We start from the raw sequence: 15741 nt of genomic DNA, 5'->3' as shown, positions 1-15741 counted from the left end.
AAGAGAGAGAGGCAGACAATGGGATAGTGGCAGAGCAGTCATATCTCCTAACTTCCCTCTTGTTGTAGCTGTTGTCAGTTCCCTTTAAGCAGTCATCCCAAAGGTCCAAACACGTCTACTTACTTGGTTAGAACTTAGTCACATGGTGACACCTAGCTGCAGAAGAGGCTGGGAAATGTAGCCTATCTTCCAGGTGGCCATGTGTCTATAAATTGGGGAAAAATGAGAGAATGGATGATGGAATGCATCTAGTATTTTCTACCATAAAATCAGAGACTTGAGCCTAGGGGAGGATAGTGATATTAGTCATAAATTGAAGTCTTAATGAATTAGTGAAAATTGTGATGTGTGCTGCATGGGAGCCCATGTCACAGTGGTAACTGCTGACCTGTCCCCTGACCAGTCAAGTACATGAAGGAAGTCTCACCATATTTCAAGAACTCTGCCAGTGGGACCTCGGTTGGCTGGGACTCGCCTCCTGCCTCACCCCTTCAGCGGCAGCCTTCCTCCCCTGGTCCCCCACCCCGAGACTTCAACGGTGCCAAACACATGTCCTTGAAGATGGCATATATCTCAAGAAGGTGTACCCCCAGTGACCCAGAGCCCAGGTAAGCCTGGAGTGGGGGGAACCTCAGACAGTCATGCCCTGGTGTTAGGTGGTGGGGCCAAAGGAAAGATACAATGCCTGAACATGGTAGGTGCTTAAGAAATGTTTGTTGATTGGATGCAAGAGTGAAGTTATGGGGATGAGGGTGTGCTTGCTTTTTTCTTCTTCCTCTGGGCAGTTCACATCTGAGGAGGAACTTTGAATATGGAGAGCCCTGAATGGGATTCCAGTCCTGGTTCTCCTTGAACTAGTCCCTTTTCCTCACTGACCTTTAGATTTCCCATTGTGAAATAAGGTTGTCAGACTCAGTGATACCCTCAAATCTCTACCGACTCTGTTGTGATTCTGAGATGTCTGGTAATACTTGTTTCAGGGCCATTGTCCTTCACATCTGAGCAGCCCTTAACAGTTCATTCATGATAAGATTGATACCAGCCAACATTATTGTGTTTACCACAAACAAAATTATTTAGTTCTCACAGCGATCCTATGAACAAAGTCCTATTGTTTCACCCCATTTTATAGATGAGGACAGAGAGAGGAAGTAAACTGCCCAAGGTTAATCACACAACCAGGAAGAGATGGAACTTGCCTCTTTCCAGGTAGCTCTCTCTGCTTTAGAAGCTATGGGTGCCTGAGTGATGGTGGTGGTTGAATGGAGTGTATATTGATCAGGTGGGGTATGCGGTATTGAGGGTGGTGTATACATTGGGAGTGACAAAAAAGGTTGTGCTGTGGGTCCGAGTTATAGCTAAGGTTCAATGTCAGTCAAATGCCCAATATTGGCATCCAAATCTTCTGGCCCTACTTGATGACCCAGCCCTACCCTGCCCCCATGAGGCAAGAAGTGGTAATTCACAGGTCACTTACAGGTGTTCCACCAAAGGGACTTTTGTGTTAGGTGAAGGTGAGGGTTATTAGTCCTTTCTGAGACTCATAGAACCTTAGGTTAATCGTGGTTTCCAGCCCACCTTGGATGTTACCTGAAGCATGTGTGTGCATGTATTTCTATGTGTGTGCATGTATTTCTATGTGTGTGCATGTGTAGATGACATGTAAATACAAGTGTTTGTGTGTATATGTGAGCATTTGCAAGGATATTGGTGTAGATTAATGTATGTGTTGTGTGTTTATGTTAATACTCATATGTGTATATGCATGTACGCATATGTGCTTGACCATGTGCGTGCATATGTAACTACATGTGTAAATTGAATATAACTGGGGTTCCATATCAGCACTATATCCCAGTCCAAGGAACACAGTCTGTTAACTAAAATATAATGAATAATATTTTACTTTTACTTAGAGTTACATTGGGCTGCAAGTATCAGAAACCCTAACAAGCAATGGCTTAAATAAATGAGAGATTTATTTTTCCACATATTTAAAAAGTCTAGGGTTAGCTGTTTATTTAGGTTCTATCACTGCTCAAGAATGCCCTCAAGGGATCAGGTTTTCAGCTTTTTTCCTGCCATCTTTTTAAAAAAATATGTTTTTATTGATTTTTAGAGAAAGAGGAAGGAAGAGGGATAGAGAGATAGAAACATTGATGAGAGAGAAACATCATCTATTGGCTGCCTCCTGCATGTCCCCAACCAAGGACTGAGCCTGCAACCCAGGCATATGCCCTGTCCAGGAATCAAACTGTGACCTCTTGCTTCCTGGGTCAGTGCTAAACCACTGACCCACAATGGCTGGGTTCTCCTGTCATCTTTTTTAAATTATTATTAAATATATTTCTTTATTGATTTCAGAGCGGAAGGGAGAGGGAGAGATAGAAACATGAATGATGAGAGAATCATTGATTGGCTGCCTCCTGCACGCCCCCTAGTGGGGAATCGAGCCCGCAACCTGGGCATGTGCTCTTGGCCGGAATGGAACCAGGGACCCCCCCCCACCCCACCCCACCCCAGTCCACAGGCCGACGCTCTATCCACTGAGCCAAACTGCCTAGGGCTCTCCTGTCATCTTTATTGTGGGTTTTCTTCTTCTTTGAGGCAAGATGGTGGCTGCACCTCCAAGCAGATGTCCATATTCTTGACAGGATGAAGGCAAAAGGGAAAGGAATTTTTCTCCTGGTATTTTGTTCTGTTGCTGCATAAACAAAGCATCTTAGATTTTAGTGTCTTAGGAGATAATGGTTTATGATTTCTCACAACTCTGGCTGGCTCAACTGGCAAGTTCTTCTGCTCTATGCAGTATCTGCCGGGGCTGGAAGCCCAAGATGTCTGTTTTATTCACATGTCTGCTGCTTCGGCTGGATGGTTGGAACAGCGAGGGGCTGGCTGAGCGTTCCTCTTTCTGTATGGCCTTTCCAGGTGGCTATCTTGTTCTCCCTCTCAGGGTAGTTGGATTTCATGGTGGCTTGGGAGTATGCCAAAATGTCACTTTTGCCACATTTTATTTGTTAAATCAGTTATAAGGTCAAGGAGAGGATAAATAAACTTCCCCTCTTGATGAGAGAAGTTTGGACTGTGTGTACAGGGAGGGATAGATTAGTTGGAGGCCATCTTTGGAGACTGCCACATCCAGGAAAGTGTTACCCTTCATTCAGGAAGGGATTTCTATCTATATCTTATTGGTCACAACTGGATCACATGGCCAGCCCTAGCTGCAAGGGAGTCTGAGAATTAAAGTATTTTGCTTTCTAGCTCTGCAGTAGAGGAAGGCAAAGGTAAAGGGGGTTGGAGTGGGTGTTGTGAGAGCCATAATTTTGTTTATGTCCCACCTTATCTGTTACAGAAAGGCCAAAGGGGAGCGAATCTTTAATGTCCCACAAAACATTTAAAAACCCTCTCCCTGTTACTGTTCCTCTGGGTACCTCCCTGAAAACCTTCCCCAACACTTGCCTGCATGGCTTTTCATCTCCCTCCCTTTTCCCTACTCCATTACTCTAGCTCTTTTTATGTAGACCAGCTTGGCCTAATCAGTGCATCATAAAGGAAACCTGGGAGCTGACTCAGCAAGACAGTTCTCCTTAGAAACCAGGGAAAAAAGGGCAAGATAATGAATCCTCACACAGTGATAATTTTGGCCCCTATCATATGTATTTTGAGTGTGTGAATTTGTGTGTGTATGCCTATGTGTGCGTTTGCCTATGTGTGTGTATCTAATGGTCTCTTGTCACTAGACCTCATGAGGCCTCAATAACAGGAACACAGCCTGTTACAAGGTTACAGGCTGGATCCCCAGCAGCAAGGGCTACAGCCTGGAACTCTGAAGTCTGTTGCCCAGAGAGGGGCAGTGAGCTGCCCAAGGTTACAAGGCTGGATCCCCAGCAGCAAGTGTTGCTCTAATTCTTTCATGGACACCCCTGTGGTTTCTTCTGGTTTTGTGGTAGATAGGGTTTCTTGGGCCAGATCTCAGGGTTGGTCAGCTGCAGGAATGGACACCTCATTTGTGCCTGCAGGTATCTGGAGATCTGTTCGGCAGATGGTCAAGACACCCTCTTCCTGAGGGCCATGGAGGAGGCTAGTGCAAGGTCGTGGGCAGCTGCCATCCAAGCCCAAATCAATGCTCTAATGCCCTGGGTCAAGGACGAGCTGCAGGCACTGCTGGCAGCTACCAGCACAGCTGGAAGCCAGGACATCAAGCAGATCGGCTGGCTGACTGAGCAGGTGCCTGCTGGGCCAGGGACCTATTCTTTCCTCTATTCCCCTCCCCTGGAGCTGACCCCATTCCCATTGTCTCCCCACCTTGGCCCTCTGACCTTCCCCCTCCCTGCCCCTCTTCACTCTGCTTTGTCTTCTGCAGCTGCCCAATGGGGGCACAGCACCCACCTTGGCCCTGCTGACTGAAAAGGAGCTGCTCCTCTACAGCTGTCTCCCCCAGACCCGTGAGGCCCTGAGCCGGCCAGCCCGGACTGCCCCACTCATCACCACCAGGTACCCACAGGCAGGCAGGAGAGCATCACCCAGAGCTCGGGGGGATGATGCTTTAGACGGGCCTCAGAAGTTGGGGACTTTAGCCCTATTTTGCTCTGAGGTATTCCCCCCGTGGTCTGAAGCTAGTCTCTACCCTGTCTGGGTCTTAATTTCCTCATCTGTAGAATGGGGGCTTAAAACAGAAGGATGTGAAGTCCCACAAGTCACTCATTCATTGACACCTACTCTGTCCAACCTTGTGCTGCATGGTTTGGGGGACAGGGAGCTGAACCCCAATAGTCTATGGCCGTGGTTGGCAAACTGCGGCTCGTGAGCCACACGTGGCTCTTTGGCCCCTTGAGTGTGGCTCTTCCTAAGCCTTAGGAGTACCCTAATTAAGTTAATAACAATGTACCTACCTATATAGTTTAAGTTTAAAAAATTTGGCTCTCAAAAGAAATTTCAATCGTTGTACTGTTGATATTTGGCTCTGTTGACTAATGAGTTTGCCGACCACTGGTCTATGCCCTCAGGGAGCACCAGGTCTGGTGGGGAACAGCCTTTACAAAGCAGAATTGCAGAATTACCTGGCCTGGTGGGGGAAGGCTTCAGGCAGGAGGTGACATTTGAGCTGGACTTCGACAGATGAGAAGACATTTGCTGTTGAAGAAAGGGGGAGAGCATCTCATAGAGAACAACATAGTCAAATGTTCAGAAGCATAAGGGCTATCGTGTGCTCTGGAGTTATGAGTGTGCTATATATAACCAGTGTGTAGAATCTATGCAGGAAATGGAGAGAAATGAGACAGAGAGTTGGCAGGGCCTGATTTTGCAGAGCCTCTGTTGCCAGTTAAGAAATGTTAGCTTTGTCAGAGGAGTTGTGGCAGAGTTGAAGAGTTTTAGCCTGGGTGGAGGTGACCCGGGTTGTGTTTTAAAAGAACCCCTGTGGCTGTCAGGTGGAAAATGCACCTGAGAGGCAGGATGGAAGCTGGAAGGCTGCTGCAGTCCTACAGGAGAGAGAGTGGGTAGAGGCAGCAGATGGAGAAGAAAGGCCACATTTGCATTGAAAAACACATGGGTGGTAAAATTAACCCTGGTTAGTACTTGCCAGATGGGGAGGGCGAGGGAGGTGTCCAGATGAACGGGAGGCTTGGAGCTGGTGTCTGAGCAGACAGTGGGACTAGGGGTGGGAAGATAAAGGGAGGGGATTGGAGCAAGAGGCTAAGTTGAGTCCAGAGTGTGTGGGGGATGGGTAGGGAGCTTGGGTAGGAAGCTTGGGGACTTGTGGGTCTGTAGCTCAGGGCTGGAAAGTGGGGGACTAGGTATCACCAGAAGCTCCAAGGGGAATCTGAAGCTCCAAGAGAGAGGGTATAGGGTGAAGAGCAAAGAGGGCTACAGCCTAGAACTCTGAAGTCTGTTGCCCAGAGAGGGGCAGTGAGCTGCTCGAGATTACACAGCAAGTGGGAGTCAAGTAGGTTTTGAGCCCTTGTCACCTGGGCTAGGCTGTGACCCATGACAGGCATTGTTTTAGTTGCTGGGAAAATAGTGGTGAACAAATTAGTTAAAAATTTGTACCCTAGGTGATATTCTAGTGAAAAGGACAATAAAAAAACCAACATAAAGAGAGAGGTGACATTTGAGTAAAGGTATGAAGGAAGTGAGGGATGAACAATGTAGATAATCAGGGAAGAACGGACTGGGCAGTGGGAACAGCATGTGTAAAGGTCCTGAGGCAGGAGTGTGCTTGGCGTGTCTGAAGACACTGGTGTAGCTGGAGCTGAGAGCAAGGAGGAGGGTGGCAGAAGATGATCTCCTATAAGCCAGTCAGTGCTGGTCTGGAAGTCCTGTCCCCCCATTAGGTGGTGAAGGAGTCACAGGGTCCGTTCCCAGGACTTGCCTCTTGGCCAAGAGCTATTTCCCTGCTGCCCGAGGCCTCATGCTTAGCCCTCTGCCCTCCCCCTCCTGTGCCCCAGGCTGGTGCACTCAGGCCCTTCCAAGGGCTCGGTGCCCTACGACGCAGAGCTCTCCTTTGCCCTGCGCACGGGCACACGCCACGGTGTGGACACTCACCTGTTCAGCGTGGAGTCACCACAGGAGCTGGCTGCCTGGACCCGCCAGCTGGTGGATGGCTGTCACCGGGCCGCTGAGGGTGTGCAGGAGGTGTCTACAGGTGGGTAGGTTGGTCTGAGAGCGCCACTTTGGTAGTGAGTCTCTTATCCCCAGAGACACTCAAGCTCGCTTCTTTTTTGTTTGTTTGTTTGTTAATCCTCACCTGAGGATATTTCTTCCATTGATTTTTTTTTAGAGAGTGGAAAGTGGAAGGTACGGGGGTGGGGAGTGAGGGAGAGAGAGAGAGAGAATGAGAGAGAGAGAGATCGGTGTGAGAGAGACACGTTGATTGGTTGCCTCCCGCACATGCCCTGATGGGGGCTGGGTGTGGAACCTTTGGTGCTTGGGGCCGATGCTCTAACCACTGAGCGAGCACAGTGGCCAGGGCTCAAGCTTCTTTCTTTAGGGTATTTGCGGTGGGTGGAACATAGGGTTTGGGGTCTTTGAGGGCCCTCTGTTTTGGGCATGCAGGTGCCCTGGCCGGTAATTGAGACTCCCCCCACCCCACAGGGTTTTCCTTCCCCGAGGCTTTGTGAGTCTGCTGATGAGAATTTGAGAGATGGTATTTGGAATAGGGTTGCCAGAATAAAGGATACACACTTAAATTTGAATTATAGATAAATATTTTTTTAAGTATAAGAATGTCCAAATTATCCATTGTTTACCTGAAATTCACATTTGACTGAGCAATTCTACATGTTTCTAAGGCAGCCGTGGGCAAACTACGGCCCGCGGGCCGGATCCGCCCGTTTGAAATGAATAAAACTAAAAAAAAAAAAGACCGTACCCTTTTATGTAATGATGTTTACTTTGAATTTATATTAATTCACACAAACACTCCATCCATGCTTTTGTTCCGGCCCTCCGGTCCAGTTTAAGAACCCATTGTGGCCCTCGAGTCAAAAAGTTTGCCCACCCCTGGTCTAAGGCCTCCAAGGGCCATGTTGGTGGGTCTGCTGATGCCTTTTTAGGAAGTGAGCCTCCTGTCCATGCAGAGTTTAAACTCGCACTTTCCACTTTTGGTGCTACTGGAAGTGGGACTAGAAGTGGGGTATAATTTTTCTGTGAGTCTTTCTTTCTTCCTTTCTTTCTTTCTTTCTTTCTTTCTTTCTTTCTTTCTTTCTTTCTTTCTTCCTTCCTTCCTTCCTTCCTTCCTTCCTTCCTTCCTTCCTTCCTCCCTCCCTCCCTCCCTCCCTCCCTCCCTCCCTCTCTCCCTTCCTTCCTTCCTTCCTTCCTTCCTTCCTTCCTTCCTTCCTTCCTCCCTCCCTCCCTCCCTCCCTCCCTCCCTCCCTCCCTCCCTCTCTCTCTCTCTCTCTCTCTCTTTCTTTCTTTCTTTCTTTCTTTCTTTCTTTCTTTCTTTCTTCTCTTCAGAGAGGAAGGGAGAGGGAGAGAGAAAGAGAGAGAGAAACATCAATGATGAGAGAATCATTGATCGCCTGCCTCCTGCACGGCCCCCACTGGGAATCAAGCCTGCAACCTAGACATGTGCCTTGACTGGAATTGAACCCCGGGACCTTTCAGTCCACAGGCCAATGCCCTATCCACTGAGCAAAACTGGCTAGGGCCCACCTTTCTTATGTTAGGGTAGCGGTGTCTCTGTGTGGGGTGGGTATACAGATGGCATGACAAGTAGTGAGCCTCCCATCCCTGGCGGTATTCAAGCCCCACTTTTGGAGCTGCCAGTTGGGGTTGGAGGTAGGCTTGTGGTCTCTGAGGGCCAGCTCTGCCCATTCCACACACCCTGCCCATGCCCATGTGCCCTCCCTGCAGCCTGCACGTGGAACGGCCGTCCCTGCAACCTCTCTGTGCACATTGACAAGGGCTTCACACTGTGGGCAGCTGAGCCAGGTGCGGCCCAAGCTGTGCTGCTCCGACAGCCCTTTGAGAAGCTGCAGATGTCCTCGGACGATGGCGCCAGTCTCCTGTTCCTGGACTTCGGGGGTGCTGAAGGAGAGATTGTGAGTGGAGGGGGCGGGGGGCTATGGTCTCCTGGAGGCCAGGCCACATGGAGTTCCTGACCCTTCTCTCCATCCACCCTGCAGCAGCTGGACCTGCATTCGTGCCCCAAAACCATGGTCTTCATCATCCACTCCTTCCTCTCGGCCAAAGTCACCCGCCTGGGGCTCTTGGCCTAGAGGTCGCCAGACGCACTAGCCCCAAGGACGGGATGTCCACCCCATGGCCTGCCCTGGCCCTCCACTGACTGCCTGCTCAACACTGGGCTGAGGAAAAGGAGAGGAAAGGAACGAGGGTGCAGAGACCCCCAGCCCCTGAGGAGGCTGGGATAGTCTTGGGGACTGGGACCCAGATTCAGGACAGTGGATCCTGCTGTGATGGGGTAGTTTCCCTGTTGCCCCTGCCCCATCTCCCCACCAGTGCCTTTGCAGAGAGATATTTTGTGTACACAGAAGCCATTCCAAGCCTGGGACTGCCCCTGTGGGGATTCTGACCCCAGCCAGCAACTGCCAAGCCTCCTAGAGGCCCCAAAGCCACCCCAGAGGCCCCATCTGAAGCTGGAGTTCCCTGGAGTCTGAAGCAAGAGAAAGAAGAGCCTTTCTGTTCATTGCTACCCTCAGCTCCACCACCTTGGGGCATGTGGTTTTCCCCTTCACCTTCTCTTCCCTCCTTATTCTTGGACAAATAAACAACCTGTGAGCACATAGGCAGCCTGACCTAGTGTCTGTGGTTTGTGCCTTGATCTTTGGGTCCTGTGGTGGTCCCCAAACTCCCAAGAAGGACCAGACCCAAGACTGGGGCTCCTTTCCTGGGAGAAAAGCAGGCCTTTAAGCACAGGATCAAAGAAAGTGTATTTGTTTTCTATTGTTGCATAACAAATTCCCCCAAAATTTAGCAGCTTAAAACAATAATTTATTATCTTTCAAGTTCTTTGGATTAGGAATTTGAGAGGGGCTAAGCTGGGTTGTTCTTGTCTCAGGTCCTACCATGAAGTTATAGTCATGATGTTGGCTGGGCTACACTTATCTGCAGGCTTGACTGGGGCTAGAGGGTCTGTTTCCAATATTGCTCACTCATTGCTGTTGGCAGGAAACTCCAGTTCCTCACCACATGAACCTAATCATAGGGCTGCTTAAATATGCTCATGACAGCTGGCTTCCACCAGAGTGAGTGACACAGAAGAGAGAGCCAAGAGGAATCCACAGTGCCTCTTATGATCCAGTCTTGAATGTCACTTTTGCTTTATTCTATTCATTAGAAGTGAGTCGGTAAGCCCAGCCCACACTCAAAGAGAGGGGTATTAATTCCCACCTTTTAATTGATGGATTGGTTTGAGAGAGAGAGAGGAGAGAGGGGAGGGCGCGAGGGTGGGAGAGCAGGGGGGTGGGGGGGGGGAGAGAGAGAGAGAGAGAGAGAGAGAGAGAGAGAGAGAGAGAGACATTGATTTGTTGTTCCACTTATTTATGCATACATTAGTTGATTCTTGTATGTGCCCTGACCTGGGATTGAACTCAGCACCTTGGTGTATTGGGACGATGCTCTAATCAACTGAGCTACAGCCAGGTTAGTTTCCACCTCTTGAAGAAAAGAATGTCAGTGACTTTGTGGACCTATTTTAACATCATCAGAGAGAGTCGCAGGCCGCTTTCCTGCAGAAGGGAGGACACTTGGACCTGCTTAGTGGAACATTCTTTGGAAGCTGTACTGTGCTGGCTGGATATGAGTTTGCCATGTTTTTAACAACCTACTTGCTTACATTGTCCAGAAAATCACCGTGACAACAGTAATGAAAAAGTGGCTGCTGTCTGCCAGACAATGTACATATATTTCCTCCCCAGATCCTTAGCACACATCTTTGTGGTAGGCACAACGATCTCTATTTTACAAGTAAGGACACTAGGACTCAGATGGGGGGGGTGGGGGGGGGGGAGTGACGTGCCCAAAGTCATACAGCTATGAAATGTCTGAGCTTGAATTTTCAATGTAGGTCTTGTTGACTTCAAGCCCTTGTTCACCTTAGAGACTTTCTCTGGCCCTGCACTATCCATTAGAAATATAATGTAAGCCATACATGTAATTGCAAATTTTCTAGTACTAAAAAAAGTAAAAAAAAGATGAAAATAAATGTAATAATGTATTTAACCCAACAGGTCTAAAATACACTTCAACACATAATATAAAAATTTATTAATGAAGTGTTTTACGATTTTTCCTCATATTAAGTCTTTGAAATCTTGTGTATATTTTACACCTATACATTTATTTATTTATTTATTTAATCCTTATCCAAGGATATATTCCCATTGACTTTTAGAGAGAGTGGAAGAGAGAGGGAAAGACAGAGAAAAATATCGATATGACAGAAGCACATCGATTGGTTGCTTCCTACACGAGACCCAACCAGGGCCCAGGCCAGGAGGAGCCTGCAACCAAGGTACATGCCCTTAACTAAAATCGAAGCCGGGACCCTTCGGTCTGCAGGCCAATGCTCTATCCACTGAGCCAAACCGGCTAGGGCACACACATCTCTAGATGCCAAATTCTCATAGGAAATACTTTTTTTTTTTTCCTGAATTTTATTTTTATTTTTATTTTATTATTATTTTTCTTTCTGCAGGACATTTTTCCACCATTCCTAAGCTATTCACATCCATCATATGTAGTTATTTCACCTCTTTATATCTTCATGTGAGAATCAATCTTTTTTTTTTTTTTTTTGGAAAAACTTATTTGTATTTTAATTTTTTTTTATTTATTGCTTAAAGTATTACAAAGGGTATTACATATGTGTCCATTTTATCCCCCCACCCTGGACAGTCCCCTAGCCTCCCCTATCCCCCAGTGTCTTATGTCCATTGGTTATGCTTATATGCATGCATACAAGTCCTTTAGTTGATCTCTTACCCCCCTACCTCCTGCCCCCCAACAGTTGTATTTAGATTTCATAAAATTTAGTTTAAAAAGTAGATTCATATATATAACTTGTTCCTAAGTTTTCTTATAACTAAACTATCAGTTTTTATATTAAAATTAAATTAAATTAAATTCAGTTCCTCATCCTCACTAGCTGCATATCAAGTGCTCAGTAGTCACATATGTCTAGAGGCTATTGTATTAGGCTAAGCAGTTCCAGTCAAACCTCTGCAAGAGGACACCGAGGCCCACATTAAGTCATATAACAAGACAGAGTGGTTCTAGAAACCTGGGGAAATGCCATCCATCCTTCCATCTGCCTATCGATCTTTAAAAAAAAAGTTTTTATTGATTTTTAGAGAGAGAGAGGAAGGGAGAGGGATAGACAGATAGAAACACCGATTGGCTGCCTCCTGCACGCCCCCTACTGGAGATCAAGCCCGAAACCCCAGCATGTGCCCTGACCAGAAATCGAACCCGTGACCTTTCAACTCAACCACTGACCCACACTAGGCGGACGGTTAATCCACTCTTCATTTAAGAAATATCTAGTGCTCACCTACTTTGTTCTTGTCCTTGGGGCCAGGAGCTGCTTTTCTGGCAGCCAGACTGACAGGTCCCTACATGCAGGGTAAAGAAAGCCAGCAGAAGCTCTCATAATCAAACGTGTGACTCAGATTGGGCAGACCCATGGAGCTAGCAGAGTGGCCAGTGGGGATCCGACTTGCTCTGGGGGGTTAGAGTAGTTTCAGAAGGAGACCTGAAGCTGATGTCCATCTGAAGGAGCACGCTAAAGACCAGTTACTACTGCAATAATGCTGTGGAAGAAAACAACCCAATCTCAGTGGCCATCGCAACAAGCATTTGTTTTCATGCTTTTGAGGCTGCAGTTGACTGCAATTTGACTATTAGGAGCTGGGTTTGGCTGGGTGGTTTTGGTCCAGGCTGGGGGTTGGGCTCAGGTCTCTTCTATGTTCATTCCTTTTGGAGCCCAGGATGTAGGGCATAAGCTCTCAGGGCAGGCTTCTCTCATGGCAAGTCACTGGAGTTCAAAGACAAGCACCTTGCACAAGCACATTTACATCCTCTGTCTCTGTCTGCATTATATCTACTCTTACTTCATTGGCCAAAACAAGTCATGTGGCGGAGCCTATCGTCATGGGGGAGGAGTAACTGCTCAGTAGCAATGAGAATGATCATCAACTTGTAGGAGTTAGTCAGGTGGAAAGGGTAATAGTATCCCAGGTAACAGATCCCAAGGTGGGATGGAACATGGCACTCCCAAACACCTGGTGCAGGATTTGTTTTCATCACCTTCACTGCTCAAGCAAAACACTGTACAAGACTCCACAACATGGCTACTGAAAGTGGACCCTTGTGGTCGGAATGTGGTGAGTGATGGGAGTGGGGGGGGCAATGGTCTCTCGCCTCCATGTGGGTTAGTATGTGTGGGGGGAAGGATAATAGAGATGTTGGGAATGACTGGTGTGTGTGTGTGGGGGGGGGGGGGGCAGCATAATAGGTACCAGACAACATCCCTCAAACTGCCAGCTTTGCCCCAGGGGTAGTTAGAGCTAGTAAAGAGTAGCTCTAAAATCCTCTGACCAGATGCCCCCTCCTCTGGCCACAAAGGGAGAAGGTGACACCTTCCCATGGGACTGCTAGCAGAAGGTCCAGATTGGAAAGAGCACAGTTCTAAGAAGTCAGGAGACCTGGGTTCAAATCTTCCCTGACTTCTGCATTGGAAGCTCTAAAAGTGGCTTCCTTCTCTTCTAGAATTCCTCTCTTCTGTGATTCTAAGAAGATAAGACTGAGAATAAAGAGGGAGGGGCCATGGTGAAATAATAAGGGAATTGCTATGCCTGGAAGGACAGGCTCTGTGCTTGGGGGCCACCAGGGAAGGAGAAGGAATGTTTTCTTCACTCACTGTGGTGGGTGGGAGGCTAACCCCCTCAACATAACTTCTATTAGGACGTAGGTGCTGCCACCATGATGGGGCTTCCCCATGGTCAAATTAGGACAGGACATCTTCCCTGGGCAGTACAAAATATGACAGTAAACCCGAATATTTCTCCACTGGGAATCTTTAGATCCCAGGGTGTCTAGGAACTTGTCTTTAGAGTTTAAGAATTTTTCAGGGGGAATTCTGGAATTTTGTACTTTCATGGTGCTGATAATTCCCCCAAATGACTCGATCACATCCTAAATTATCTGGAGAACCACAGTAAAAAACAAGAACCATAATACAATTTTTTTGCCAGTGTTTGCCTTTGTATATTTGACTGAATCAGCACCCAACAATCATCTAAGGACACAGTGTAAACTTTAGAAATGTTTTTGTTTTATTGTTGACAGTATTATAGATGTCTCCAACTTCTCCCTTTTTGGGCCCTCCACCCAATGCCCACCCCACCTCATGTACACTTTTTGCAGTATGCTCAAACCCTTGAAATCCAGGTTTGTTTCCATCATCCTCACTGCACCCAGACACCACACTGGTCCAGGAATCCACACTCTCGACAACGGCACAGCTCCCTAAATGCTCTCCTGACTTGTTCCCACTCCCACTCCCAATGCAGTGTATTCTCCACACAGCAGCCACTTTATAGGCAATGAAACTGGGAGTCAGCAGGGGTAACTAACTTGACCATGGCTATAATGGTAAGCATCAGAGCCTCAATGGGAACCCAATCAGATTGACTTTTGAATTCGTCAGTAAGAATAGTGCTTTGGGATCAGATTGGCTTGTGGCTGTCTCCCCTACCCTGTCTCATTCCCTGACTACTCCATCAGTGTTTCCTGAGATCACCAATATGCATTAAAATCTGTGTCTCAGGGTATGCTTCTGGGGAACCCAAGTGAAGACATAAAACATCATTTATTAATTCAACAAATATTTATTAAGCCCTTCTATGAATGAGACTCTGGGCTAGAGCCTGAGGATATTGCAGTGAATAAGACAGAATGTGTCCCTGCTTTCAAGGAGCTAAAAGTCTGGGAATAGGCAAAGACAACTAAAAACAAACAAACAAACAAAAAAACAAACAAAAAGAGCTATCATTTTGCATAGTGACAAGTATTGTGAGGAAAATGATGTGACAGTGACAGAAGCAGTGTATATGGGGTGGTCAGAGAGGCCTCTCTGAAGAAATTATATTTAAGCTGATACATGAAGGATGAGAAGGGGCCAACCATTAAATAATTCAGGAGAACATTTCAGAAAGAGAATAGCAAGTACAAAGGCTTTGAGATAAACATGTGCTTGGGATATTGAAGGAATGAAATAAAGTTATGTAGTTGCAGTTTAGTCAACTAGAGAGAACATGCTAGAAGTAAGTAGTAAGAAGTGGTTGGAGAAGTAAAAGTAAGCAGAGGCCAGACCATGCAGTTCCTAGGACACAACAGGAAACTGAATTTATTGCAAGCCACCTTGAGTTGTCAGCCTAGGAGTGATGTGATCCGAGTTAACAAAACAATCAAACAAACAAACAAACCCTCTTAGGCTCTGTGTGGGAAATGGTCTGTAGAAAACAAGGGAAAGGGCAGAATAGAAAAATGACAAGTGGACAGATTTGAAACATTTTGGAGTTAGAGCTGACAGGAGGACTTGATGACAGATTGAGGAAAGGAAACAAAAATGATTTCGGTTTCTCCTAGTGAAATTGGGAGGATGCTGGGGTCATTCACTGAGATGGTCAGATTGGTCAGGAACAGGTACCACTTAGATAGCTGAGTCCTATGTGTGGATCTGTAACTCCAACTGGGGTGAGAACTGGAGACTTGAATCCGGAATTCTTTAACCTATAGCACAGCGATATGCAACAGAAATAGAATGTGAGCCAACTATGTAATTTAAAATTTCCCAGTAGCCACATTAAAAAGTAAAAAGAGCCTGGCAGGTATTGTTCAGTGGTTGAATCAGGAGGTCATGGTTGATTTCCCCTTTGGGCACAGGCGGGGTTGAGGGCTCCATTCCCAGTTGCGGGGCTTGCAGGAGGCAGCCCATCAACGATTCTCTCCCATCAGTGATGTTTCTCTCTCTCCCTTCGTCTCTCTGAAATCAATAAAAACATATATATATAAAGAGGAGACATTTTGCATTCTTTGTTCGACATTTAGAGCCCACTTAACTTGCATTCACCACATTTCAAGCGTTCAGTTGCCACATGCCGGCTACTGGGTATCATATAGTTCACCGAGTAGTGGAGGTTTTTCAAAACAAGGAACCTGCACCCACCCGGACCTTTTCGGAGGAGGCACTTCCGTTGGAACCATCCGGACCGAAGTCGC

At 47.1% G+C, this 15741-nt stretch overlaps 1 protein-coding gene across 1 annotated transcript in view; it reads left to right on the top strand.

The window, feature by feature from the left end:
• The window catches only part of SNTA1 (syntrophin alpha 1), a 28807-nt gene extending 19553 nt beyond the window's left edge, over window positions 1-9254 (top strand). Inside the window, exons 3-8 of the mRNA XM_081097001.1 lie at window positions 404-608; window positions 4020-4227; window positions 4364-4494; window positions 6447-6643; window positions 8353-8540; window positions 8625-9254. Coding sequence (XP_080953127.1) covers window positions 404-608; window positions 4020-4227; window positions 4364-4494; window positions 6447-6643; window positions 8353-8540; window positions 8625-8717 — 1022 coding nt within the window. The 3' untranslated portion in view covers window positions 8718-9254. The remainder of the gene's footprint in view (window positions 1-403; window positions 609-4019; window positions 4228-4363; window positions 4495-6446; window positions 6644-8352; window positions 8541-8624) is intronic.
• Window positions 9255-15741: the final 6487 nt, after the last annotated feature.

This window comes from Myotis nattereri (genome assembly GCF_964212035.1).
Source record: "Myotis nattereri genome assembly, chromosome: 8".
NCBI classification, from domain to species: Eukaryota; Metazoa; Chordata; class Mammalia; order Chiroptera; family Vespertilionidae; genus Myotis; species Myotis nattereri.
Note: the sequence above shows the minus strand (reverse complement) of the source record. Positions and strands in the feature narration are given on the sequence as shown.